We start from the raw sequence: 26,333 nt of genomic DNA, 5'->3' as shown, positions 1-26,333 counted from the left end.
CATTCTGTCCCTTAATGATCGGTTGGTTTTCCCAACATAAAAGTGGGAGCAGATCTGACAGGTGGCCAAATATACCACATTAGTGGTCATGCAGTCAGCCTCCACATTTATTTCATGACAAGCGTATCAGGATGTAAAAAGTTGCTGTCTTCATTAATAAATTGACAGAAATTACATCTACCACACGGTTTAGTATGTCCTGCTACTTTGTTTACTGTTCCATACCTAGGATAGCATAGCATCTTTTTAAGATTGTTCTTATTCTTATACAAAAAACTGGGAGTTTCACCAACTATGACTCTTAATTTAGGATCAACATGCATGATCGACCAGTATTTATTGATGATATCTCTAATCTCATTATTATCTGATGAGTAATATGTTGAAAACTTAACATGAGATGACGTGCTCCCTGTTCACCAGGGTGTTGGAACTATGACGTCCAAAATATGGTGTAGCTATGGTGTTACGTAGTCCTAAGGCTCGTTCCAGAGAAGGATCAATTTCATTAATATTGTATCCTCTCTGCAAAAGTCTACTTTTAAGATCCCCTAGTTCAGATACAAAGCCTGCCTCCAAAGGATTTAGCCTTGATGCTCTAATGGCCTGATCTACCATGACATTCCTGAATACAAAAGGAGGGTGCATACTCGATCTCATGAACAGGATATTAACATGACATGGTTTCCTGTACACTCCTGTATTAATAAGACCATTTGGAAGTTTTTCAATATACAAATCCAGGAATTCAATTCTGTTATATGAAAACTGCATTATAAATTTGAGACAATCAATTAGATTATTCATGGTAGTGTGCATTAATTGAAGTTGTTCTAAAGTCCCATTCCATATCACAAACACATCATCGACAAAACATCAATAAAACTTGACGTGTTGTTTAAATAATGTCTCACAAAACAAGATATGCTGTTCCCAATGTGCAAGGAACATGTTGGCATAGCTATTGGCACAGGAAGTGCCCATAGCTACGCCATCTACCTGTTTGTATATGATGTCATTGAAAACAAAGAAATTGTTTTCAAATACTAGTTCCAGGAAGTGTACCAATAAATCAATCTTCACTATGTCGTACTCACTATGTTCCTTAAGATATTCAGAAATAAACGTAAGTCCTAAGGTGTTCGGAATGACCGTAAAGAGTGATTGTATATCAAGGGTCACGAACATATATTCATCAGTGATGCCATTACAGTTAAAACAATCATATAGTTCTATTAAGAACTGTTTGGAGTCCCTCAATACAAACTTATTATTGTTCAGTACTTGCCTCAGATGTTTCTCTATGTATACAGAGATATGCTCAGTGACCCATCCACGGCCAGAGACAATTGGTCTCATGGGTGGGTCACTGGCATTCTTATGTAATTTCGGCAGGCCATGTATAACTGGAATCAAGGGTGTTTTCACTACTGGGTATTCATGTAGATCACGATCAATCAAACCACTCTTATGAATATCTGATAGGATGTTATGTGCATATAAAATAACTTCTTTTACTGCTGATAACTCAGTCTCTTTATAAAATTTATCATGCAGCATACTAGACATAGAATCATAGTAGCGTAGGGTATTCATCACTACAATGCAACCACCTTTGTCAGCAGGTCTAATAATGATTCTATGGTCCTGTTGTAGTCTCTTGAGACTCTGCCTCTCTTGGTATGTTAAATTATCATATTTTCTTGAAATCCTACCTGATTTGGTTCGACTGTAATAGTTGTATATCTCGTCTTCTGTGAGCCTGAAATAGGCTTCAACAAGTGGATGATGTACAGGTGTATACTCACTTAATTTTTTAAACACTAGTGCATCCTTTGAATATGCTGTAGTATCAGAAGCTCAAAAATGGAGTTTCAGCATTACATTCCTGCAATAAAGTTTCAAGTCAATAATTGTATCTGTTAACTTACTGTGTGTTCGACCACTAGAGAATTTAGCTTTTTTCTTTTTCTTCACTTTTATTCATGATATTTCTTATGTAGGTTACATATATATTTTTTATGTCATTTCATTTGGAAATGTAGTTGATTGGGATTTTCTGTATTTTCAGGACAGGCATTGTTTGAGCATTTAACATCTATTTGATTTGTGATTTTATGATGTATATCCAACTTGTTATTCATTCATTATATGTATCCTCATTGTAATTACCTGTTTGACCACTAGAGGTGATCATACAAAAGAATCAGTTTATGTTTTCTTCATTGTAATTACTTGTTTGACCACCAGAGGTGATCATATAAAAGAGCAATTTTAAGTTTTTATTTATTTTAACTTAGATCTGAAGAAGCTGTGTTAACAGTGAAAGCGCTCATCTTTAAGTAAATACTCATTCTTTTTACATAGTTGGTCTTGAGATACTCTTCATTTTTTGGACCTGTTTTGCTCCTACAACTTCCAACTTGATTTAACTTATATAACTGTCTATAATCTATGTGTAACACTTTCCTCCTTATTACTAAACTGCTACCTCACTACCCTTTCTTTTTCTTCATTTACCAGCCTGTGACCCAGTACATCCCTGTACTAAATTACTAGACCTCATCCAACTAGAAGCCTCAACATATTTGTCCGAGCTGGAACCTTATTTATCACCTCCCTGAGAAGCCAGCCCACTACAAGACAGTGAAAGTATGTGTTACAACCGATCCTAGAACTTTGAGCTTATCCTAATGTTTAATGTCACTGCTAGGCTAGACAAGTTTCCCTAGCAGGACTGCCAGCAGCCAGTCTATCAAACCAGTAATTATCTAATCTCTTAAACATTGCCCTAAAACCACCCTCTCTCTCCCTCTCGGGTAGTAATATACCCCGTATCGCCATTGCCAGACTCCCTGCAAGTGTATCTTCAAAGCTGTTTAGTGACTACACACTAACTGGCACCTCTCCTCTAACTATCTGCAATTCTATTCCTGCACTCATCTGCTGTACCAGACCTCTATTTTCCACTCTCTTAGTCATTGCTTCTCCTTAACTCACTCTTTCTCACTCTCATACTGTCTCCTACACTTTTGCTCTATTGCTACCCTTTCTAACCTCCAGCTAGTCTCTCAGTCCTTCTCCCACCCTTTCTCATTTGTGACTTACCTGTTGAACTCACCCACTTAACAGATTGTTCTCCTTGAAACTCTACTCTTTTGTCTGAACCCGCTCCGTTCGCCCTACGGGCTCACTTCACTCCCCTACCCTACCCCCAATTCCCACCCACCCCCAGTGATCCTACATGTATCCCTCCAATAGACACACCCACACCATATATTACACCAATCATATACCTCCCTTCACTTCCACACCCATTCACACCTTATCACTCTTCCACCAATACTTCACCTATCCCCTACCTGTCTAATTAGTCCCTCCCACAAGAACTCCTCCTAACATAGCCCTCTGTACCTCCCTCCAACCTTAAACACTTACTTCTAACACTAGTTCGCATCCCACCTAATCATGCCCTACCTACTACAAATACCATTACTTATCACACTCCTAACAACTCTATCTACTACTTATCTCCTGTCTTCCTATGAAAAACCTCTTACCTACACCCTCCATATTCCATCCAAACACACTTTAACACCTATAATACCAAACCAACCTACCTTTCAAACTAGTACTTCTCAACCTACCTACCTAAGTGCTAAATTTCATAGAATAGTTCGCATTAAATATAACAAACTAAAAACTAAACTAACAATTCACTTTTACTGTAAACCTCTCAGACCAAAATACTTTATATTTCTCCACACATTAAAAGATGGGGACATTCATCCTAATCCCGGCCCAACATCTATCCCTACCACCATAAATAACTCTCAAACCAAATATAACACTGGTCCTCTTATCAACCCACCCAATTCTCTCACCATTGCTCATCTTAACATACGTAGCATTTGCAATAAAATACCACATGTTCATGCCCTCCTTGATGTCCACCAATTTGATATCCTCTGCTTATCAGAAACATGGCTAAAACCCACAATAAAAGATAGTGAAATCTCACACCTCCAGGCTACAGTATTTTACGTGTTGACCGCACATTGAAAAAAGGTGGAGGTATAGCAATTCTCTACAAAGCACACATACAACTTAGTACCATTAATCTTAACCTACCTCTAGACTTCAGCAGTGAAATACTTATCTCAAAACTCCAGCTCAACAGACATAAAACTATAAATATTATATGCATCTATCTCCCCCCCCCCAGGTAACAACATTGGTATACTTGAAAAAATACTCAATGGACTGTCTTCTCAACTCCCACAAGAAACCATAGTCCTAGGAGACGTTAACATTGATTGGAATTCATGTAACAATACAAACCCTTCCAACCACATTACCCTTTATGGTTTCTCACAAGCTATTAATTCACCCACCAAAATCAACAAACTAAATAAAAAAGAAAGCACCTTGGATTGGATACCAATAGCCCTCACCAAACGTATACCGCAGGAACCCTCCCAGATGACCTTAGTGACCACCTGCTAACATATATAATCAGACATAAAACTAACCCAACCTTCCCTATCACTATTAGAACAGTTTGCAGCAAAAAGCATTTTAACCCTGAACAATTCCAAACAGACCTTAAACAATGTAATTGGTCACCTCTAAAATCCCTCCCAATTAACAAAGCAGTTGAATACTTTAACTCTACATTCCTAACAATCCTGGACCACCATGCTCCTATGCGCTGTATTAGAATGAAAGCTAAACCTGCTCCTTGGCTCTCAAACAAAACTAGGCAACTAATCATACAAAGAAACAAATCCTGGGCCAAATGGCGAACTACTAAGAACTCCACGGACCATCTAACCTTTCGACAAGAAAGAAATATCACAAAAAAAGCCATCATACTAGACAAAAAAAATTACTACCTTCACCTACAACAGTCCTCCCTCAAGGAACCTCAAAAATTTTGGTCTACTATTAATAAACTTACTCATCCAGGAGAAACTATTACCCCCAACCCCTTAGGCAGTAACCCTGACAATTTAACTGATATAGCAAATGCCTTTAACCCTTTCTTTACCAATACTATCCAAACTCTTGCCAGCCACCTATCCCCTGATATCACTAATCTACAAACTCCCACCTCCAAGGTTCCCCCAGTATTCAAGTTAGAACCAGTACCCACATCATACATTCGCTCCCTTCTCCAAAAACTAAAACCAACTACCCCCTCAGCTGACAAACTCCCATCAGAATTCCTGCAAATAGCATCTAAAGCCATAGCTTATCCCATCTCCTTACTGATAAATAGAACCCTAAATGAAGGTATAATACCATCCATCTGGAAAATTTCTCACATTATCCCATTACACAAAGGTGGAAACTCTAATGAAATGTCCAACTTTCATCCCATAGCACTGCTCTCCCCTATTGCAAAAATAATGGAAAAATGTGTCCACAAACAGCTTATGAACCACCTTCTCCTTCACAACCTACTGGCAAACTGTCAACACGGATTTAGACCTCTTCACAGCACCTCTACTGCCTTGCTTTCTTTTACAAACTATATCAACGAAAACCGCAATAATAATATCCTCTCCTCTGCAGTCTTCGTAGACTTATCAAAAGCTTTTGACATGGTTAACCACCATATCCTTCTACACATCCTAAAGTCCCACTCACTAAATCCACTATCCATGAACTGGTTCACATCCTACCTAGAAAACAGACAGCAGGCTGTACTCTGGACTCTATCTAATCACCTACCTATCTCATTAGGTGTCCCGCAAGGCTCCATACTAGGCCCTCTCTTGTTTTCCATTTACATCAATGATCTCCACTCAGCCATTCCACTCTTCACATGTATTCAATACGCAGATGATTCTACTATTGTCTGCTCAGCCTCCTCTCTAGACGAACTACAATCCCAAACACAAAAAGCTTTCAATACAGTAGAAAACTGGTTCTCCAACCGCTGCCTCTTACTAAACGCTAAAAAAACTAAACTTTTACTCTTCACACCTACCCAAAGGACTGCCCCCTTACACTTCACTCTCACATCTAATAATGGCACCCTTATTTCCCCTGATCTGACCACTAAACTCTTAGGAGTCACAATTGACAATAACCTCAACTTTGACCCACACATAAATACCACAGTAAAAATAGTCAACAGAAAATTAGGATCCCTCTATAGAATAAAACCATATCTAACACCATTAGCTAAATCCACTATAGCTAGAACTCATTTACTCTCAACCCTTCTTTATGCATCTCCCATCTACACTAACCTCTCCAAAAAGAACCTCAACAAACTAGCTATATCCTATAATAACATTGCCATATTTGCTACTAGCTCCCCTTATAGAACTCATCACTGTCTTAATCTAAAAAAACTAGGCTGGCTTGAACTTCCAAATCTGATACAATTTCATCAACTCTCAATAATTCACAAGGCCCTTAATCAGCCCAACAATACTCCCATACTCTCTAGCTTTATTACACCATATAGTAATCTCAAAAATTTACGATCCTCAAACAAAATCCTTATGAATATAACTAAATCTAAAAACTTAGCAGGTGATTCCTTGTTCTCCAACTCTGTTGGAAAAGTATGGAATCAATTACCACCTGATCTTACATCACAGACCTCTCTCCCACTTTTTAAAACACATCTAAAACACTACTTCAATAACCACTGGTTATGCTCCTGTTGTAACCCTGACTAACAATTTCTTGTCTCTGACCTTCTACCTTCTCTAAATACTAAACTCCTTAAAACACCTTAATATCTTTTTCTCTCATATAAACTATATGTGTACTATCAAACTAAGACCTACTAAGATTTGTTAAAAAAAATTGTTTTTATTCTTCTATATTTTTACATAGAATTTATAATATAACTCTCTGTTATAATTATAGCTGTTTAAACTATTTTTGATGTCGTCATTATTGCTGCATAGGACTGTCTCAATGCTTTTTCTTACATTGTATGTTATTTCCTGGAGCTTTTCTCCCCGGGCCTCTACTGAAAATGGACATATATCCAGTTAGACTAGCCCAGTCAACAAATGTAAAATAAATAAATAAAATAAATTGTTGGACTAAGGCACAATAGAACCTGTGTCACAACAGTACATGGGAAGAAGTTTCTATTTGAGACTTTTAGTTGTTCCAAGAAAAAGAAGAGAATGGAGACTTGTATTGCATCTGTTCACTCCATAAGCCTTTTTGGTGTCCTTGGATCTAAAGGACACCTACCCATTCATTCCAATCTACCCTTCCTTCAGCAAATTTCTGGGGTTTTCAGCTTACTCCTCACTTTTTCAGTTCTCTGCTTTGCCTTTTGGACTTTTTATAGCCTCCAGAGTTTTCACAGTGTGTGAATCCAGTCATAGCTTTCTACAAGACTCAGGGATTCAAATATTCCCTTACACGGATGACGTCTTAATACAGGTATCCTCCCCTTAAACCTTTTTCCTCCAGCTCAACTCAAAGGTTGGGGCTGACTATCAACTTCAAGAAATCCACACTGAAAGCAACCCAAGACCTAGTCTTCTTGGGCTGTGGAGTGGACACAAGTCTTCCTGCTTCTGGACATAGTACACAGTCTCTCCAGTGACTTCCAGTCTATCCCTTCAGACTTTCACTGTAAAAGAAGTCCTCAGGACACTGGGATTCATGACTTAACCATAATTATGGTCCCTTTTGCCAGGATCCATATAAGAAAGATCCAGTGGTACCTGAACTCCATTTGATATCTGCGCTCTCGTTCTCTGGACATGCAGATGATTCTTTCATGCTTAAAGAAAAAAATAATCCAATAGTGGATATCGCAGGTAAGCTTCAACCCAGGCCTACATGTCAAACTACAGATATCACAACAGGAGTTGCACACAGATGCTTTCAGACGGTGCATGGGGGGATGGGCTCCCTGAGAATTCTGGATCAGGTACAACTGAATCTGAGTCAAAGCACATCAGCCCGAAAGAGATGCAGGCACTAATTCTGACCCTGCAGACCTTCTTCCACTCCTGGGCCCCACGACCTTTCAACAGTAGTCTGAGGTTTTACACTCATGTCTGCTATTGTACCCTTGTGTCTGCAGGCTTAGGTCATACTTAGGACTTTCTGGAAAATTTTGGCTTTGGTACCCCAGCTGGATGCCCAGGTTATCTGATGAGATTGCTCAGTAATTTGGAATACTGTGACAGTAATCAGTAGGACATCCATTGTTATGATATGTTTTTTTATAACTATACTTTCCTCTGTATAAAGCCAGTTTTTGTGAATCTTGCTTTGTTTTTGAATTGCCCTTTCATCATGTCATTCATCTCTTTGTTTACTTTTTTTGGCAAAAAATCATGGCAGAACAAGCACTTCACTCCCTGAATGTGCACCATCTGCTCAGAGTTTACCTGAAGTGAGAACATGAAATTAGAAAGACAAAACAGCTAATGCTCATCATTAAATCACTGTTGCAGTACCATGCAGCTATACAGGATGTATCCTGCCATGGATAATATGTTCTGCCAGTATATAAAAGCTTTTAGGTCCCTTCCATATGCACCATACATCTGAGGGACCCTCAAGTGTGTGCTGGTATAAAAGCAGATGTATAGATGCCAAATTTCAGAATTTTCTTACCATGTTTACAGTTTTCTAAGGCTCTGTCTTCACTGCATCTTCAGTATTGTGTCAGTTGGTATGTTTGAAGAGAAATTCTGTGTAATTTTATATGTGTAGGGAAAAAAAGAAACTTTCTGTGTAGGATACAGATTCCGCGTAAAGATAACAACATAGCATGCTTACTCTGTTTAGGAGGGTCTTACAACTTCTGCTTTTGTAGCATTTGTCAGTCATTTACTCCCAGAATCATAAGAAGTTTGCTTAGTAGCTTCAGTATACATCTCAAGAAGCAACAGCTCAAAGCCCTTGTGCAAACAGGATCTACAACAGGTGCTCGCATGCTAGCATCTAGCGGTACACATTCTTGCTGCAACTTGCTATAAAAAGCAGCTTTTCTAACACCCACTAGCCTGACTTCTCGTTTCTACATAGCCTTACCAGCAACCCGATCCTATAAACTGCACAGCCCTACCAGAAGCTAAACCCTAAATCTAAAATTCCTACCCAGTTCCCAACATGATTACTTGGTCCCTTGTACTAAGCCTCCACTCCCAATCTGTAACCTTGAAGTCCCCAATCACTCCCTAAAACTAAAACTCCAACCCCTGCCAAACCTAAATTCCCCAGTTGCTTTCTAACCCTAAAACTCCCCACCTACTCCCTAAACCTAAATTCCCAGATTGCTCCCTAAGTCTAAAACTCCCTTCCCACTCCCTAAATCTAAAACTCCAACCCCTCTTCCTAAATGTAAATTTCTAGTTTGCTCTCTAGCCCTAAAACTCCATCCCTTCTTCTCTAATCCTAAACCTCCTCCTGCTAACTCCCTACAACTGCTTGCCTTGAACTCGCATTTGAGTTTGGCCATCAGCCCCAGCCTAGCAAAGCTACAAGGCCCTTGAGTCCCTGACTTCATGACTGGTTTTCAAGTGCTTGGGACTCAAGCACCTGTAATGAATCTGTGCAGACATCCATGTCTCAGACCCAAGTACCTCTGGTGTCTACCTTCCGACAACCAAAAAAAGGTAAACTGTAAAAGAAGCTTCTGATACAGCTTTGCCCCTCAGTCTGTCTTCCCTGGCCCCAAGTAGGTAACTCCACTGTGGCCATTTCCAAGCCCTTGGACTGTCCATCACTTTCTTTCATTCCCCTCTGATGTTGCTCCTAAGAATGCCACTAAGGGTCAGGAGCCTAGCGTTCCCTCAAAGTCTGGACACATGCCTGTGGCAGAGAAGGTAGAATCTCTTTTGGTAAATCTGGAAAGGCCTGAAGGTTCCTATCAGGTGCTGGTGAGGGAAGAGGTACTGGGTTCTCTGACAGAAGTTCCTGTTATTTGATTTGTCTAGGACCGCGAATTTAGAGACTCTCAAAAATTAAAGCATATTTCTCCTCCTCCCACCATATCTGTCAAAGAAGCTAAGGAGGAAAGGTACAGCTTTACCATGGAGCTTCTTGAAGCTTTTCAGTCTTTGCAGTCTGCTAACCAGTCTCTTCTCATTTAAAACGGAAAAGGTCTCCCTCCTCATCTCAAAATGATTCATAGCCTAATGTCAAAGAAATAGGGTTGCATTCTGCTTCTCAGATCTCCTGACTGTTTGAAATCTGAATCTGAGGAGAATGTGTCATGCCATTCCCCAGCATAAGAGTTGTTGTCCTCTGACACCGTAGATAAACCTCCGGCTGTCCCCCTGGTAACTGGTGCACTAAAGGATGCTTTTAATGCTGCCTTTGCTTCTCCAGACAGTCAGCTTCTAGCACCCAAAAAGCCAGATAGACTATTCAAAATATCCATACATACATACACTTTACAAAATATCCCATTCATATAAATTCCTTTTTTCCATAACCAATTGGCTGACTTAACTGTTAGTTCTTTAGCAAAGTACACTTGCTTCAAACATTTTACTACTAATAACCCTGTACCATCAGACAGATGGAAAGGCTTTTGATAGTTATGGGGGAAAAAGTTTATACATCTTCAATCCTGTGAACTGTCAAGCTCATATGGCTATATTTTTGCTGGCAGCCTTCTCTGATATAAATAAAATGATTATTGAGCTTTTTTGTTTCAGGTGATAAGATTGCCATTGCTTAGTATGGTCTCCTCTATATCTTAAATAACGAAGCATTCCTTAAAATACTGTTATGTCATGTCTGATGCAGTATCTCAGACAACAGCAACTGGATCAATCATGCACAGGTGTGCTTGGCTTAGGACACAGAATATTCCTGAAGATGTTAAAGCACAGATGTTAAGTTGTCAATCTTGCCTTCATTCTTGCTGGATGGGTTCGGAGCCGATCCTCGGATCCGACTCGGCCACTTACTAAAGCTCGAGAGCTTATTTTACCGGCTCGAGGCAACCCTATATCCCATGATGCTAGGCGATAACTCCCCAGATCTCGTTTGCCGCTTTCGCTTGCGAGGTGCGTTTTTTTACCGGCTCCTGGTAAGTCTTAATATATGTAGTCTTCAGTCACCTTTTTGAGTTAATTTTTCACCTAGTTGTTTCTTTTCAATAGTTAGCAACTACCTTTAACTCTATTACTGTTTTATGCCTTCCCTTTTTATCCCTTATATTCCTCCCCCTCTACTCTTAGGTTAGGCCTTAAGCCTGCCCCTTTCCTAATTTTTCTTAGGGATCCTGTGGAGTGTTTGGGTGTGTCAGTATCCCTATTAACATTTTTATTGTTAATTTATAGTTTTTTGAGAGTGTGTGTGTGTGTGTTTTTTCTCTTACCTTTGTGAACCCTCGACACTGTTATGTCGAAGGAACCAAAGGAAACTAAGGTCTCAGGCTTTAAGAAGTGTGACTCGTGCTGTCAGAAAATGTCTCTGACAGACGGTCACACTTCTTGTGTTTACTGCCTGGGACCCCTGCACCTGCAGGACTCTTGTTCAGTATGTCATGCATTCAGTCCAAGAGTCCTGCAAGAGCGCAGGAACAAACTTATACTGAGGGGCTTGTTAAAGCCCGAGGGCTCCCTGACTAAGTCTGCGTCGGGGAGGCCCTCGAAATCAGCAAAACCGTCGGCTCCAAGTACTAAGCCTTCGGCCGCTGGCTCCTTGTCTGTGCCTAGATCGGCTCCAGCTGGAGCTGATCCCTTTGAGTCACAGGTTCCGGTCTCGGCACCACTCGGTGCCGATACCTCTGAGCCCATGCTTTCACTGTCGGCTCCGGCTGGAGCCGACGTGTCCTCGGCTCCATTGGCTCCATCTAAGAAGAGGTCAAGATCCCCTTCATTGGAGTCCATCCATTCGGCTCCGAGGTCTCCCCTGCTCTCGGAGCGGAGCCATCGGAGCCGATCTTCTCGGTCATCCATACTTTCAGATCACGACCTTGAGAGAGTGGTAAGTAGGCTTTTAAAGTCTCAGGCATTGGCCCAGATGATCTCTAGCCTGTCTCATCAGACGGTAGCTATTACGAATCCACCTAATTTTCCTCCTTCGACTCTCCCTCAGAGTTCGGAGGCGGAGCTCCTCAGAGCCGTGACTGTTGTGGCGTCGGAGCCGATACCCCCCCCTTCGGCTCCTTCGTCTTCCGCTCCGATCTCCTCCTTGATACCTTCATTGGACGGATCCGGGCGCTTGATCTCTCTTGTCGGCTCCGAGGGGGCGAGTGGCATCGGACCATTGTCCGTCCCCGTTCTCCCTCTCGGAGCGTCGGCGCTGGTGAGCTCGGGCCCGACATCGGCCTCGGAGCCTTCCCTGTCGGTGCGGCCTGGGGTTCCTACCTCTTCGGAGCGAGGGCCCTCTGGCCTTTCTGATAGGGGAGCCTTCGAGGTGATGAGGAGCATACTAGCCCCAGGGCATAGTCAACGGACAGCTCCATCAGCTCCTCCCACTACAGTGCCTGCTGATGTCTCTTCCCACTCTGTTGCTCCCGGACCCAGAGATCTAATGCCTCAGGTTTCCCCACTGGGAATTTCTTCCTCTTCCGAGGCTTCTCCTGACCTGTCAGCGGAGCCTCCGCGTAAGAGGACATGTAAGAGGAAGCATGTAGACTCCCCTGAGTCCATTACATCTGACACCGACTTGGATAAGTCGGAGGGATCCCCAAAGTCCCCCTCTGAGGATGTCTCTTTCTCAGACATCCTAGAAATCCTGAAGCAGAGGGGGAACTGGTCTTCCCTTAATCCTTCTGAGGATGAGTCGGTGTACCTGGAGGCGTTTGGTTCTCAACCCTCCACCTCCTGGGTGTCTCCGCCTTTCGACCCCCTTATGGAAGTAGTGGCTCTGAAGGCATGGTCGGCCCCGGATTCGGTGGAACCCACCCCTCGGAGGCCATCTAAATTCATCACAGCACCAGTTGACAAGCAATTCCTAACAAAAGGGGTACCGGCGGATGCCATGGTGGTGGCTGCAGCCACCAAGAAGGAACTAGCTGATCCTTCAGTACCTATCCATCCTCCTAATAAGGATTCTAGGACCATGGATAGGTACGGTAAGCGGATGTTTTCTTCAGCGACCTTTGCCATGCGGTTGCTGAATTACTTGTGTCACTTCACCCGCCTTCAGAGAGATATTCTCAAAGAGTTGGGAGAAGTCTTACAGGATCCATCAGCTGCTGGGTCCCAGCATAAAATAAACTCACAGCTTGGAACCCTGAACTTGATTGTTAACTCCTCCATGTGTCTAATTTCATATGCAGCCGATGGAGCGAGTAGGGCTGCAGGCACAGGAGTGGCCTTAAGGCGTCATGCCTGGATGTGGCTGTGTAATTTCGTGGACCCTTTCAAGGCGTCCTTCACAAATTCCCCTATTGATGGTTCGGCTTTTTTCGGACCTCAAGTGAAAGACACCGTGACCAGATGCGAACAAGATGGCAAGACTCTTTCTGCCGTGGCAGTCCATTTCTCCACCCCTTCAAGACCATACCCTAAGGGTCAGAAGGGTGGGAAAATGTGGTTCTGCAAATCTCAAGGAGTCATGCCTGATGCAAGAGGTCAGTTTACCCCCAGAGGCAGAGGGGGTAACAACAACAGACGCCGCCCTAGGGGCAGAGGGGGTCTGCAGAACCAGGATAGCAGGGGAGCCTCTCTCTGACAAACCCTTCCAGCATCCCTGAGATGTTGCCCGATTGTCCACCTTCGGAGGCAGTCGGGGGAAGATTGTCACTGTACCCAGTAGCCTGGCTTTCCCTTACTCAAGACAAATGGGTACAGTCGATCATATCCGAGGGTTACAAAATTCCCTTTATCCAAACCCCAATTCAGCAAAAGGGAACCCTTCCAGACGTTCCACCCAGTCTAAGGGAACTAGCAGTATCAGAAATATCAAAACTGCTAGCAAAAAGAGCCATCCAGCCAGTCCCAGCAGACCAACTAGGATCCAGAATCTACTGAAGGTTCTTTTTGGTACCGAAAAAGACAGGGGACTGGAAACCAATATTAGATCTCAGCAAACTAAACAAGTTTGTAAAGAGAACAAGATTCCGGATGGTCACGCTACAGTCCATTCTGCTCTTTCTGGGCAAGGACAATTGGATGTGCTCCGTGGACCTTCAGGATGCGTACTATCACATCAAAATTCACAGGCGCTCCAGAAGGTTTCTCCGTTTTCGGCTGGGGGCCAGTCTCTACTAATTCAGAGCCCTGCCCTTTGGTCTCACTACAGCCCCCAGAGTGTTCACCAAATGTATGGCAGCGGTTACGGCTCACCTGAGACGGCAAGGATTCCAGGTGTTTCCATATCTAGACGACTGGCTCCTCACTGCCACCACTAGGCATCAACTTCTCCAAGCCAGAGCTTACACCATTCACATTTGCAGAGGGCTAGGAATCTCTATAAATTTTGAAAAGTCTGCCTTGTCGCCTTGTCAGTCTATTACCTTTATAGGCGCCAACTTGAACACTGTACAACTTTCAGCAAAGTTAATAGATCAAAGGGTCTTAGATATTCAAAACCATGTCCATGTTCTTCTTCAGAGCGACAAAATTCAGGCCAAGTATGTCCTGAAAGTATTGGGTCTTATGGCGGCTGCCATAACACTTCTTCCCCTAGCACGTTTTTACATGCATCTTCTACAGTGGATGCTTTTCACCCAATGGTCTTTTCAGCAACTCCGCATGCACCACAAGATCATGATAACTCAAACTTGCAAAAGTTATCTTTCCTGGTGGATATTGTCCCCTCAAGTCCATCAGGGCAGACCCTTTGTTCCTCCTCCCCCGGTCGCCACGGTGACATCGGACGCCTCCCTGATCGGGTGGGGGGGGCATTTTCAGGGCAGGATGGTCCATGGCACTTGGCAACCTTTCGAGCGCCACCTGCACATAAATGTCCTAGAGATGAGAGCAGTGCTTTTAACTTTGCAAGCTCTCCACCACTCTATTGCAATCCAAACGGACAATATGTCTGTAGTGTGGTATATCAACAAGCAAGGCGGAACCAAGTCCTATCCCCTGTGTCGAGAGGCAGTCAGACTTTGGCAATGGGTGATCTCCTCTCAGCGGTTTCTGATAGCAAAGCATACCCCCGGGAAGTCCAACATCATAGCGGACAGGTTGAGCAGAGCTATACTCATGCCACACGAGTGGTCTCTCAAACAATGGGTAGCGGAAGAGATTTTTCAGAAGTGGAGCCTTCCTTGCTGCGATCTTTTTGCTACACCCCAAACAGCAAATGCCCCGACTTCTTCACCCTCTTCCCCCTTCCAGGCCATCCCCTCAGAGACACTCAAGTCCAAGATTGGCCTCGGGGACTTCCCTATGCCTTTCCTCTAATCCCACAAGTAATTCAGAAAGCAACCACCTTGAGAGCCAAGTTGATTCTCATTGCCCCTTATTGTCCTCTACAGATATGGTTTCCGTTCCTACATCATTATCTTTTGGTACAGCCTTGGCATCTGGATCCAGCTCCAGATCTGTTGACCCATCAGTCGGGGCAGCTGCACCAATCCCTACATTCTCTCAACCTCACTGCTTGGTTGCTCCACTTCCGTCCTTAGCCAGGCTTCCTATGATTTCTAATCCCGTCCGGGATATCATAGTAGCTTCCCTTAAATCTTCCACCAGAAGGATTTACACTAGTAAATGGAAACATTTCTCCTTCTGGGCAAAGGCAAGGAATATAGATCCCTTTACTGCCCCAATTCATTTGGTCTTAGACTTCCTAGCCAAAAATTTTCATTCAGGGTCTTCTGCCTCTACAGTAAAGGTTCAGTTGGCAGCCATATCGAATTTTCATACAGGCTTATCGGACCACATCATCATGTCCAGTAAGCTTTGCAAAGCCTTCCTTAAAGGTGTATATTTACTTAAGCCTCCGATCAAAGACCCTCCACCTCAGTGGGATCTTAATTTAGTCTTAACATCCTTGATTCTCCCCCCCTTTGAACCTGCGATCTCCTGTTCATTGAAATTTCTTTCCTGGAAGACACACTTCCTAGTCGCCATTACTTCTGCTAGGAGAGTATCAGAGCTTCACATCCTCTGCATTCGTCCTCCCTACTTAATCTTCCATAAAGACAGAGTTTCTCTAAAGACTAATCCATCCTTCTTACCCAAGGTGGCTTCGCAGACAAATTTAAATCAATCAATTGATCTCCCAGTTTTTTTCCCAAACTATACTAATAGAGCGGAGCAAAAGCTACATTATCTAGATGTTCACCGCCAGCTCCGATACTATTTGGATAGAACCAAACAAATAAGGAAGTCTGATCAACTGTTTTTATCGTACGCAGAAAATAAGAAAGGCCTTCCTGTTTCCAAGGTAACCCTATCTAGGTGGCTGTCTTCTGTGATTACATCTATTTATCAACTCAGAGGCAGGGAATTAACTTCAAAGCCAAAAGCCCATTCAACTAGAGCACTAGCTACATCTACAGCTTTTCAAGCTAGACTACCAATAGACACTATCTGTGCGGCAGCCACATGGGCCTCTCCTCATACCTTTGTTTCGCATTACAAATTGGACATGGCCTCCAGGGACAGAGCAACATTTGGTTCCACCATTCTTAAGAGTCTGTTCCAATGAGCCACCCAGGATGAAGGTGCTAGGGACGTGGTCCCATCCAGCAAGAATGAAGGCGAGATTGACAACTTAACATTGAGAAGTTATGTACCTACCATAACATTCCATGTTAGTTGTCTTCTCTCGCCTTCTTTCTTGCATCCCACCCACCATCCCCCTAGTCTGGACAGACCGAGAAGATCTTCCCTTCCTTGAAGGGTCCTTTTATTCCCTTGTTCACCATCTAGGTGTCCTAGGATATATATAGTGTCGATAATTATCTTTGGGGGTTTTTATCCCTCTTCCTCCTCCTTCCAGTTGGAGGATTTTGTTTTATTGGCCTATGCTAGGTTTTTCAGCTTCCAAACGAGATCTGGGGAGTTATCGCCTAGCATCATGGGATATAGGGTTGCCTCGAGCCGATAAAATAAGCTCTCGAGCTTTAGTAAGTGGCTGAGTCGGAGCCGAGGATCAGCTCCGAACCCATCCAGCAAGAAAGAAGGCGAGAGAAGACAACTAACATGGAACGTTATGGTAGGTACATAACTTCTCATTATGTAATGTCCCACTGGATAAAGAGATGTTATTTGCTAATTCTTTGGTACATATTTATCAGGAGTTTTAAAAAGATTTGATGAGAGGAAAAAAATAAATTGATCCAAGGAGTAAAGCAGATTTTTCAGTCTCCTGTCTTTTGTGTAACTACCCATCTAGTCTGGAACCATTTTTTTTCAATCTGCTACTAATCCATGACCATTTTTAGGAAGCCCTTTCAACAATCCTAGCAGACGTCTGGGCAGCAATAGTACAAGGAAACAAGTCAGCGAGATTAAAAGAAAAAAATAAAGTATTGCTGAAGATTAGTCACAAAGTAAGGAAAATGCTTGACTATATTTCTCTTCCTCCCCCTCTCCTCCCCATCCCTGTCATCCTACCAATCTGACAAGCAATCTCCCTCTCTGTTTACCTTTGAACCAGTTTATTAAGCTCAGTTGAAATTCTTGACTTAGAAAGCTGTTCTACTGACTGTTCTGACATCAGCTAGGTGAGTATTTGAGTTGCAAACACCATTGGTGAACCAAATCTTCCTCATATTTCATGTAGTAGCATAATTTTAAGAACTAATCTTTCCATTATGTCTAAAGTGGTCTCAGAATTTACTTTGAATGAATGCATTCATCTCCACGTGTTCTTTCCTGAACCCAAAAATGTGTGCTTGTGTGGTTAGGCATCTTATATTCCCTGGATGCCTACAGAAAACGTATATACTATATTGGCAGAACAAAAGACTTTAGGTTGCATTTCAGCATTTTCTGTCTCTCTTGAAGGGAAAAAAAGGACAACCAGTGTCAAAACAGACCGTTTCTAAATTGTTATCCCATTCTAATCCATTTTTTTGTTATTAAAATCACATGAAGTCCCTTTCCCAGAGGGCTAAGGTTCACTCTACCAGAGCCCATTCTACTTAAAGGCTTTTTGGAAAAGGTTAACTCTAGATATATTCTAGAGTCAACTACTTGGTTGTCAATTCACACCTTTACCAAACATGTAAATACTGATTCATTTTCCAGGGCCAGAATGGGATTTATCAAATCAGTACTCCAAAAGCTCCTGGATTCTAATATTTCATCCTTCTCCCTGTCTGTCTAAGTTTTGACAGTTGTCTCATATAGCTGTATGCTACTGCAGCAGTGATTCTAATGGTGAACATAGTGCAGTGGTGTAAGTGGACTTACCATAGCCATAGATGTTCAAATAGATCACTTTTCCAGTACTGCAACCCTCCCTCCTTCCATCCCTTTCTTTCTGAATATATCTTTGTGACCCTGGTGGGTTACCCTTTATTCCTTGTCCTTCTTTTCTCTAATTAATACATTTTCAGACAACCTCCCTCTTTCTGTGATGTAAGAAAGCTCTGAATTTTGGCACCTGTACATCTTCTTTTATATGAGCATCCCCTTAGGCATATTGAGAAATACAGTGAGCATGGAAGGAACTCGGACACTTTTCAGTACTGGCCAGGTGTCTGGTCCTTGGCAGGATATGTCCTGTACAGATAAATGCTACTGCAGTAGTGATGTGTTTGACCATCTAAAGGCCGCTTACATATTGTTTTTTTTTCCTTTGCTTTGCTGAAGGAAGAACTGGCAGTTGCCAAGTAAAGCCTTTCTAAGTAACTTCAGTGCATTTTTTAACCATCAGGTGGAAGGTTACCCACAAAAATTATTTGATCAAAACAAAACATAGTCTGTTACAAACTGTGCCTGCTTCCATTTCTTGCTTCAAGAATGTCTACATTGCAAGTATCTTTACTGCAGTAACTTTTGGTCATTGATACTCGACTCTAGGAATAGGTCTTCCTTTTATACTTTAGGATAGGACTTGTATTTTTGAACCCTTGACCTTGGGCTTTCCCCTCCTCCTCCTCCTCCTTCAACAATGATGGACGGATGCTTGGAATTCACTCAGTATTAATACCCATCAAGGATGGTTCCCGAATATCAGATAAAACAGAGAGGTTCTTAGCATATCAGTTCGTCCTTGAGGAATTCATCCTTGATGGGTTACTAATACCCTCCTGCTGTAACTCAGTACTTTCACAGATCTTCAATCTAGCCAGTCTGCTTTTGGAATTTGTTATAATTCAGGCAAGTGTATGCTTGCAAATTACTTTTTATATGTGTGTATGTCATATGTTTTTTGTTTCTTGTTTTGCAGGAAGTGTGCTTGCTAGTGGCTGGGGGTGAACCGGTGGGCTTAGGAGATAATTGCAATTATGAATTTGGTGTGCAGAATTTCAGTATGTGCAGGTAATAAATGTGTGTACCCCTCAGCATAGAAGCTTCAAAGAAAAATGCTGGACTGTTATTGGTAAAAATAATAAACCCAGTCATAGCACCCTTCTGAGAGGGTCCCCTTATAGAGCAACTGATATAGTAAGAAAATATTGTTTCTTTACAGGTCATGTTTGCGTTGTTATAGATTATCATGTAATAAATGTTTTTTTTTCTTTTTATTAGCTGTGGAGGACACTTGAATCCTTATGGAAAGCAGCATGGTGGTCCTCGGGATGCTGACAGGGTAAGCTCTACTGTAGCTCTAATCTTATTCCTTTCTTATGTTTTAACATGTTTTAGAACTTTACCACTGCTCAGGCTAAGAGAAGGTTGGTACTGTGGAGATCCTTGTTAATCACAGGTGTACCTGTCACTGTATTCCTACTCGTTGCTGCTGACTTTCTAGTCATGTCTCATTCAACTGCAAGAATTTCAAAGCATTCCTGGCTTTCCTTTTTAAGGATTGTGCTCTACTCCTAGCTTTCTAAATCAGAATGCTTAGATTTCAGACTGTAGACACACTTTAAACTAGTTGACCTTGCTGCTTTGAAAAGTGCAGATTTGTTTCAGAAGCCATCTTCTCATTAGGCTTTTATTTGGTCCATTTTACAAAACAGTCATTTATTTTTTTACTTTTTTTCTTTGCTAAATTCTAGCTTAGCTACTTTCTTCAAGCAGCATTAATATATTTGTTTCTTTAATATGGGTAAGAAACGTGATTGCGGAAAAGATATTTCTTTGTCAGGCAAGAATGAAATACCTAAACAATTGCATTCTAGTGTCCTTGTGGCTGTCAGATTACCAGCCAAGTTCCACACTGGCATTATCTCTAGTTTTTGGGAAGAAGGGAGCAACCTTTAGCCTACTTTATGTTCCAAAACAGTGACTGTCAAGGGCTTTTATTGCAGGAAATGTAAGAAAGTTCTTCTTTTAGAGGCAGGCATAGGTTCAAGACCAGACATTTGGAAATCAAGTCTAGGCCTGGTGTTCCTACAGGTAAGTCTGGTGTTCACCTAACCCCCATTTTCCCTTGGTCAGAAGGGAGCTCAAACCCTCACTATCTTCCACTTCAAAGGAAAATAAGGTGAGTAGAGAAGGCATGGTCCTAGCTGCCATCTCTTAAAGGTGCATCCTAGGTGTTCTTGCATTGCCTTGCCTTTGCATGATTACTCAAAAAAAAAAATAAAACACTTGGATTCTCAAAATGTAATAGTAACTTTTCTTGTGTTTTGTACTGTCATAAATTGTACTTTGATATATGCTTTTTGTACTGTTGATGTAACATATTTTGTGCTATTATAAATTGTACTTTGATATGTATACATTGTTATTACTGTGGATCAAATTACTGTGGAGCTTTCCTCCCTGGGCCTCTGCTAAAAAACAGACATTTTTGTCCGGCCAGACTTTCCCGTAAACAAATGTAAAATAAATAAATAAATTATCTGGAGCCTGAATATGACTAGCCTCATCCCAGAAAGCAGTCTCTTCATTTGTCCAGTCAGAAATCAGTGGTATTCAGGACTAAGGACTGTCCTCTTGTTCTGGCTTCCAGGCCCATTTAAGAAGAGTTCATTGGTTTGTGCATCATAGGGCTTGCTTCTCAAAGGTGTACGCATCAAGGCAATATTTGATGTCTGGCAGGAGTTTGAATCACAGGTTTGGACTGCGTCTTTAGGAAGTTCAGACTGAAGCCCACTTCAGGCCTAGTGCTGGCCTTTCCCCAAAATTTAGCATCCTTGGTTGTATTTGATCAAATGCCCTGACATCTGGTGCCTTTCCTTCACACACTCAACTTCGCCTAATGTTGCACTCATGCTTACTGCCATGTAGATATAAGCAGTGTATGGTATTTCAAGCTTAAAAGGAACTGGTTAGTCTCCTTCAGTCCATGTTTTGTTCCATCAAAATGTTTGGAAGATTTGTTCGGAAGAAGCCTTAGGAGACATGGTTTATCCCAGTCATTGAGGCAGTTAATAAGGATGTTGTTAATGCAGCCTTTAAGCACCCTTACTTTGTCTCTTTAGTCTCCTAGAATGTGAGATGGATGCCTTTTTCATGCCCCTACACAAATAGGTAAAGTAACATCTTTTCATTAGCTTTCTTTGTGATGCCTTTCATCCAGCAAAGGTCCCAGACAAGGAGTCTAGGGCTTTGAAAAGGTGTGGCAAGAGAATTTTGTATACTGCTACGTTGGGACTATGTACCCGCATTTGTTCATCTCCCATGACTCACTTCCAGCTCTGTGTAGTGAGGAAGCAATGGTTAGGCTTGAGGGCCTCCTTGCATCTGCTCCTGGAGGATTTTCTTGAGACTGCAAGTATGTCATCAGTAGTGAGTTACTTACTATAAATTTGATGGTGCTGTTACTTTGATTAAGCACATGCTGAAGTGGGTGCTTTTGCAGGCTGGCATGTCCAGAATTGTTCCGTTTGAAGGAAGAGCTCAGAAACAAGATCCTGGATGTTTCTGTTTCTAGCCAACTACTCAGGACCTGTTTGATGACTTCCTTAAGATGAGAGCAGAGCCTCACTTCTTTGGAGGGCTTTTATATCCCACCTTTTTTTGACTTCCTTTCCTTTGACTTTTACATTTGCTCATCTCCAGCAGAAGAAGAGGTGTCCTTGCCATGCAAGGAAGACCCTGAAGCATTACACAGACTTGACCTCTCCATTGACAGCTAAATTGCCCACACTGAGGACCAAGCAAGTTGCACTGCCAATGTCCTAATTCCAGCCTGGGACTCCATATAGTGAAGCAGTTGTCCATGTTCATGTCACCATAGAGATTCATCACAAAAGATCCACACACTGATACATGCTGAAGTTCAGTGTCCTTCCCAGGAAAGAGCTGTAGTGATGGGAGTAGTCCATCTAAATATAGTTCTTGGTACAGGACCATACTTAGTTACTCAAAGGACTGTAGTGGCTGTCCTGTTATTAGAGGAGGGGCAAAAATTCTGCTCTTTCCTCTTTCTAGTGCTGGAGGGAATTGATGATTTCTGCCCCATTGTGAATCTCCACAGCTTTACCTAACATATCTTTTGCACTGGTTTCAGATTGTGACCCTACAGGGTGTTTTGAGGATATTACTAACGGAAAATGTTTTGGGGACATTAGCATTTGAGGTCCACAAAGGAGATTCTTTTTAGGTGGGCATCATTTCTAGAACAAAATATTATTTCAGTGTCCGGACTCTTTATAAAAGTGTTGGTGGCCATCACCTTGCAGGAGATAGGTATCTTAAAGCTTTCTTAACTTGATAGCTGACTGTTGATGGCCCTATCTGAATGCACATCGCAAGCAGCCCCATTGTTGGCACTTATGTGGTTGTAGTCCCTAATGATGACCATAATTCGAAAGATCGTCTCCCTTTAGTTCTGCCAGTGTAAGATTTAATGGACATGGAGCTGTATAGGCTAATAGGTATGAACTAGGCTAGGTGCCCTTGCAGGCCATTTTCAGCCTAACCAGTTTCCCTTTTTTCACTCTTATTAACCTCTCCCTTTTGATTCGAGATTGGCATTACCAATCCCATTGTCGATAATTATATATTATTCCTAATGAGAATACAGTAAACTCTCAGTTAACTGGAACTCAAGCAACCGGCAATAAAAATCGAAGAAATACAGTACAATTTTCATGTGTTGCACTTTCTGTTTTCCCTTTGCAGAAACATACCTAATATTTTTAGAGTTTTAAAAAGGAAGATAGGAATAAATTCCCTCTCTTCCCAACCTGAGAAAAAGCCAAACCAAACAAATAGTATAAGGTACAGTATTAGTCAGGCCTGTTTTTAATAGTAACTCTCAAGCAACCCGGAACTACAGTTATCCGGTATCTACTAATCCCCATGGTTGCTGGGTAACTTGAGAGTTTACTGTAACTGGGATCAAACCATAGATAATTTGAGGGAACCCATGCATGTGATGAAGCATTTAGAAGCTGCCTCTGTCCATTAGTAGCACTGGGATATTCCTGGGATAAGTTTTCTGTTTCCCATCCATAGGTCTAAGTTGTGCTTGAATATGGATAGGAATGAATTTTGTTTTATGTAGATAGGCAGTCTGTTCCATAGCAGCGGTATCCTCCGCAAGACACAGCTGTTTATCCAAACCATTTTGTTGATGTTGCAGAAAAGGTTTAGATCCTTAGACTGGGAACTTCTGATGCTGTTTAACTTGATGGTGCGCAGTAGCTTCCTCAGTAATGGGTCAGAGCATGCCTTGTGTGCCAGACACAGGACACTTCTTAGCAGTCTGTAGGATATTGAGTATAGTGACAGGACTTTGAGTCAGCCTACATAGGACATGCTGTTTAGGCTTTGTATCCTTTTAGTAAGATATCCCTGTGGGAGTTCTAGTTGTTGCATGTGTGTGGACAGATGCATGTCAAAGAGGGCATTATTATATTCAGTGATTGGCCCAATGAGAGCAGAGTAAAGAAGGACAATAAAATCTCTAGATATAGACAGTCTCTTTGTTTATAAACTGTGCAATGTAGGATTTTCTTACAGCAGTGGACACGTGTTGGTCAAAAGTAAGGTTAATGTCCACATAAGTTCCTAAATCTAGAACAGCTGGGTCAACTCCAGGGGTGTATTGTCAGTGTGGTAGTTTCTTGGAGTAGATGACTTCCCAAAGGATACAGTAATGCATTTTTGGCATTTAATTTAAGTCCATGATTTGGACACCAGTTATTTATTTGAGACAAACCTTCCTACAGGATGGTTAAGCCATTTGGGGACTTAATGACTGCTGTAAGCTTGCAGTCATCTGCAAACTTAGTCAGCCAGAGCTCTTTTGTGTTCGCTTTTACTTCAGAAAAGTGGATGCCAAACTGCAGAGGTCCCAGCACAGAACCTTGGGGGACTCCACTGGTGACTGGACTCTTTTGGGGGGGGTAAGTTCACCTTTTTTTGATTATCTGCATCCTATCTCTGAGTAATTTGTCAATCCTGCGGGTGACACAGGGGTTTATTCCCAGTTTAAGTAACTTTTCTACTGTGCCAGAGTTTAGTTTCAACATGCATGAGAGTGAAAAGAATACAAGACCAGAAGCAACAGAAAAAATAATGAAGGTTGATGTGGGAATTCTGAAAGACTCCTGTTCCTCAGTAAATGTGAAATTAACATAGTATAATTTCTTTCTTGCACAATTTCACAATAGGTAAGCACTTTTGTACATGCCAGTACTGGTTCAGACATTTAAGTGGATCATTGTATAGACAAACTGCAGATAGTATTGTGTTGGGACTTGAAGGTAAGAAATCACAAGGTTACTGCAGGTTTAACAAAGTTGGTACATGTGCATTTGAAAATTGTATAACTTGTACATATATTTAAGTCAGACACTTTTGTTCATCTCATGATTACAAACATATTTTTGTACGCCTTGTTTAGACTGTAATAGAATTTTTTGTGTGTATATAGTTGTATGTAACTAGTGGGGAGCAGTGTGTATGAGAAAAGCAATTCAGGGTTTGCTAATGTAGATTATGCTTTGTACAGATCCACTACTGTCATAAGCCAGTGTGTTTTAAGTTTCATTTATTAGATAGAACTCTAAAACTGTTATGGTGATGTTAACAACTATACTGACCTGAAGGAAAGTAAGCAGCTGATGCTGTTTTGTGCAAAGTGCCAACTGTGTTGACTGATGTATTTCAGTTAAAACTTTATTGAAAAATATGAGGTATCATTATATCATATATTGGGTCTTTTTGGTGGTTTTGAAGTACTGGCTTCTACAAAAGCACTTACTTTGAAATTTTGCACCAAACTTTTGTCTTTATTAAATATATTTATGTACTTGAGTCACAGTACACAAGTGTATAACTATATATTCTCCATCAGTACACAACAAATGACACTTTTTAGAAAATTAAAGTCAGAGCCACAGAAGACAAGTGCCATGATATATGCATGCAATTTAGGGATAACATTGCACATGAAAAATTGCTTTGAGACAGAAGGAAAAGAAATTGATAGGATAACAAAGGCAAAAACTCTCTGTGTACTAAATTAGACAGGATGCTACCTTTTAGACTGTCTGTCTGCAAGGTCACTAGTTGTGATAAAGATATTGAAATAAGAACGTGGTGACACAAACAAGGGCGACAGACTTGGCATTTTATTGAGTGTACTGATTTATCTGAAGGGTATAGGATAGCTGAAGAACTATCAATCTATGCAGCACACAGATCCAGTTGCCCAACCACATGGAGAAATATTATTCCATCTCAGAAAGAGCTAGAAAGATGGACATCACTAAAAAGGTGACAAGACCAACACCATTAGTCTTACCCATCTTTATACCTTCCAACAAGGATAGCATGTAAAGGTGTGCAGAGAGAGAGAACAAACCATAAGAGTTAGGGATTCAAGTGAACTTAACCGATTAAAGATATTTAGTAAACTTAACTGGGGATCAGGCTACCATTAGCTTAAACTGTGCACAAGACAACAGGAGCATTGCAACCTCTTATACTCATATAGGTCTCTCGAAGTACAGAAGACTGGCATTAGTGTGAGCTCTGCATCAGAAATATTTCAGCACACAATATAGCAAATAGTTCAAACAGTAAAGAATTTGAGAAACTGCAGCAATTACATAATAATTTTTAGAGTACAAAAAGAGCATAATGATCAACTAAGAAAGGTACTTCAACTTTAAACAGGGTCCTCTCCTGTTTGGTATCTACTTCTCTGAAGTCCAGGCCAACATGAAGGGACTCTGGCTGACAGTTCGCAGATGATTGCAAGTTGGGAGTTACTATTAACTCCTCAAGTGATGTTGACATCCTGCAGAAAGGCCGCACTGAGACCAACGACTGGTGCCAGAACCATGGCTTTAAGCCCAATGCCAAAAAATGTGTCGTCATCCCCTTTGGGAAAAACTCGGTTCCCATTAATTACCACATAGATGGTAGTTCACTGAACACAGAAGG

The 26,333-nt window shown here is 41.6% G+C and overlaps 1 protein-coding gene across 1 annotated transcript in view; it reads left to right on the top strand.

Moving 5' to 3' along the window:
• CCS (copper chaperone for superoxide dismutase) overlaps window positions 1-26,333 on the top strand; it is a 593,635-nt gene that overhangs the window by 402,951 nt on the left and 164,351 nt on the right. The window contains exon 5 of the mRNA XM_044075992.1: window positions 19,569-19,629. Coding sequence (XP_043931927.1) covers window positions 19,569-19,629 — 61 coding nt within the window. The remainder of the gene's footprint in view (window positions 1-19,568; window positions 19,630-26,333) is intronic.

Source organism: Protopterus annectens, chromosome 6.part1 (assembly GCF_019279795.1).
Source record: "Protopterus annectens isolate FY-2018-M chromosome 6.part1, PAN1.0, whole genome shotgun sequence".
Classification (NCBI taxonomy): domain Eukaryota; kingdom Metazoa; phylum Chordata; order Ceratodontiformes; family Protopteridae; genus Protopterus; species Protopterus annectens.
Note: the sequence above shows the minus strand (reverse complement) of the source record. Positions and strands in the feature narration are given on the sequence as shown.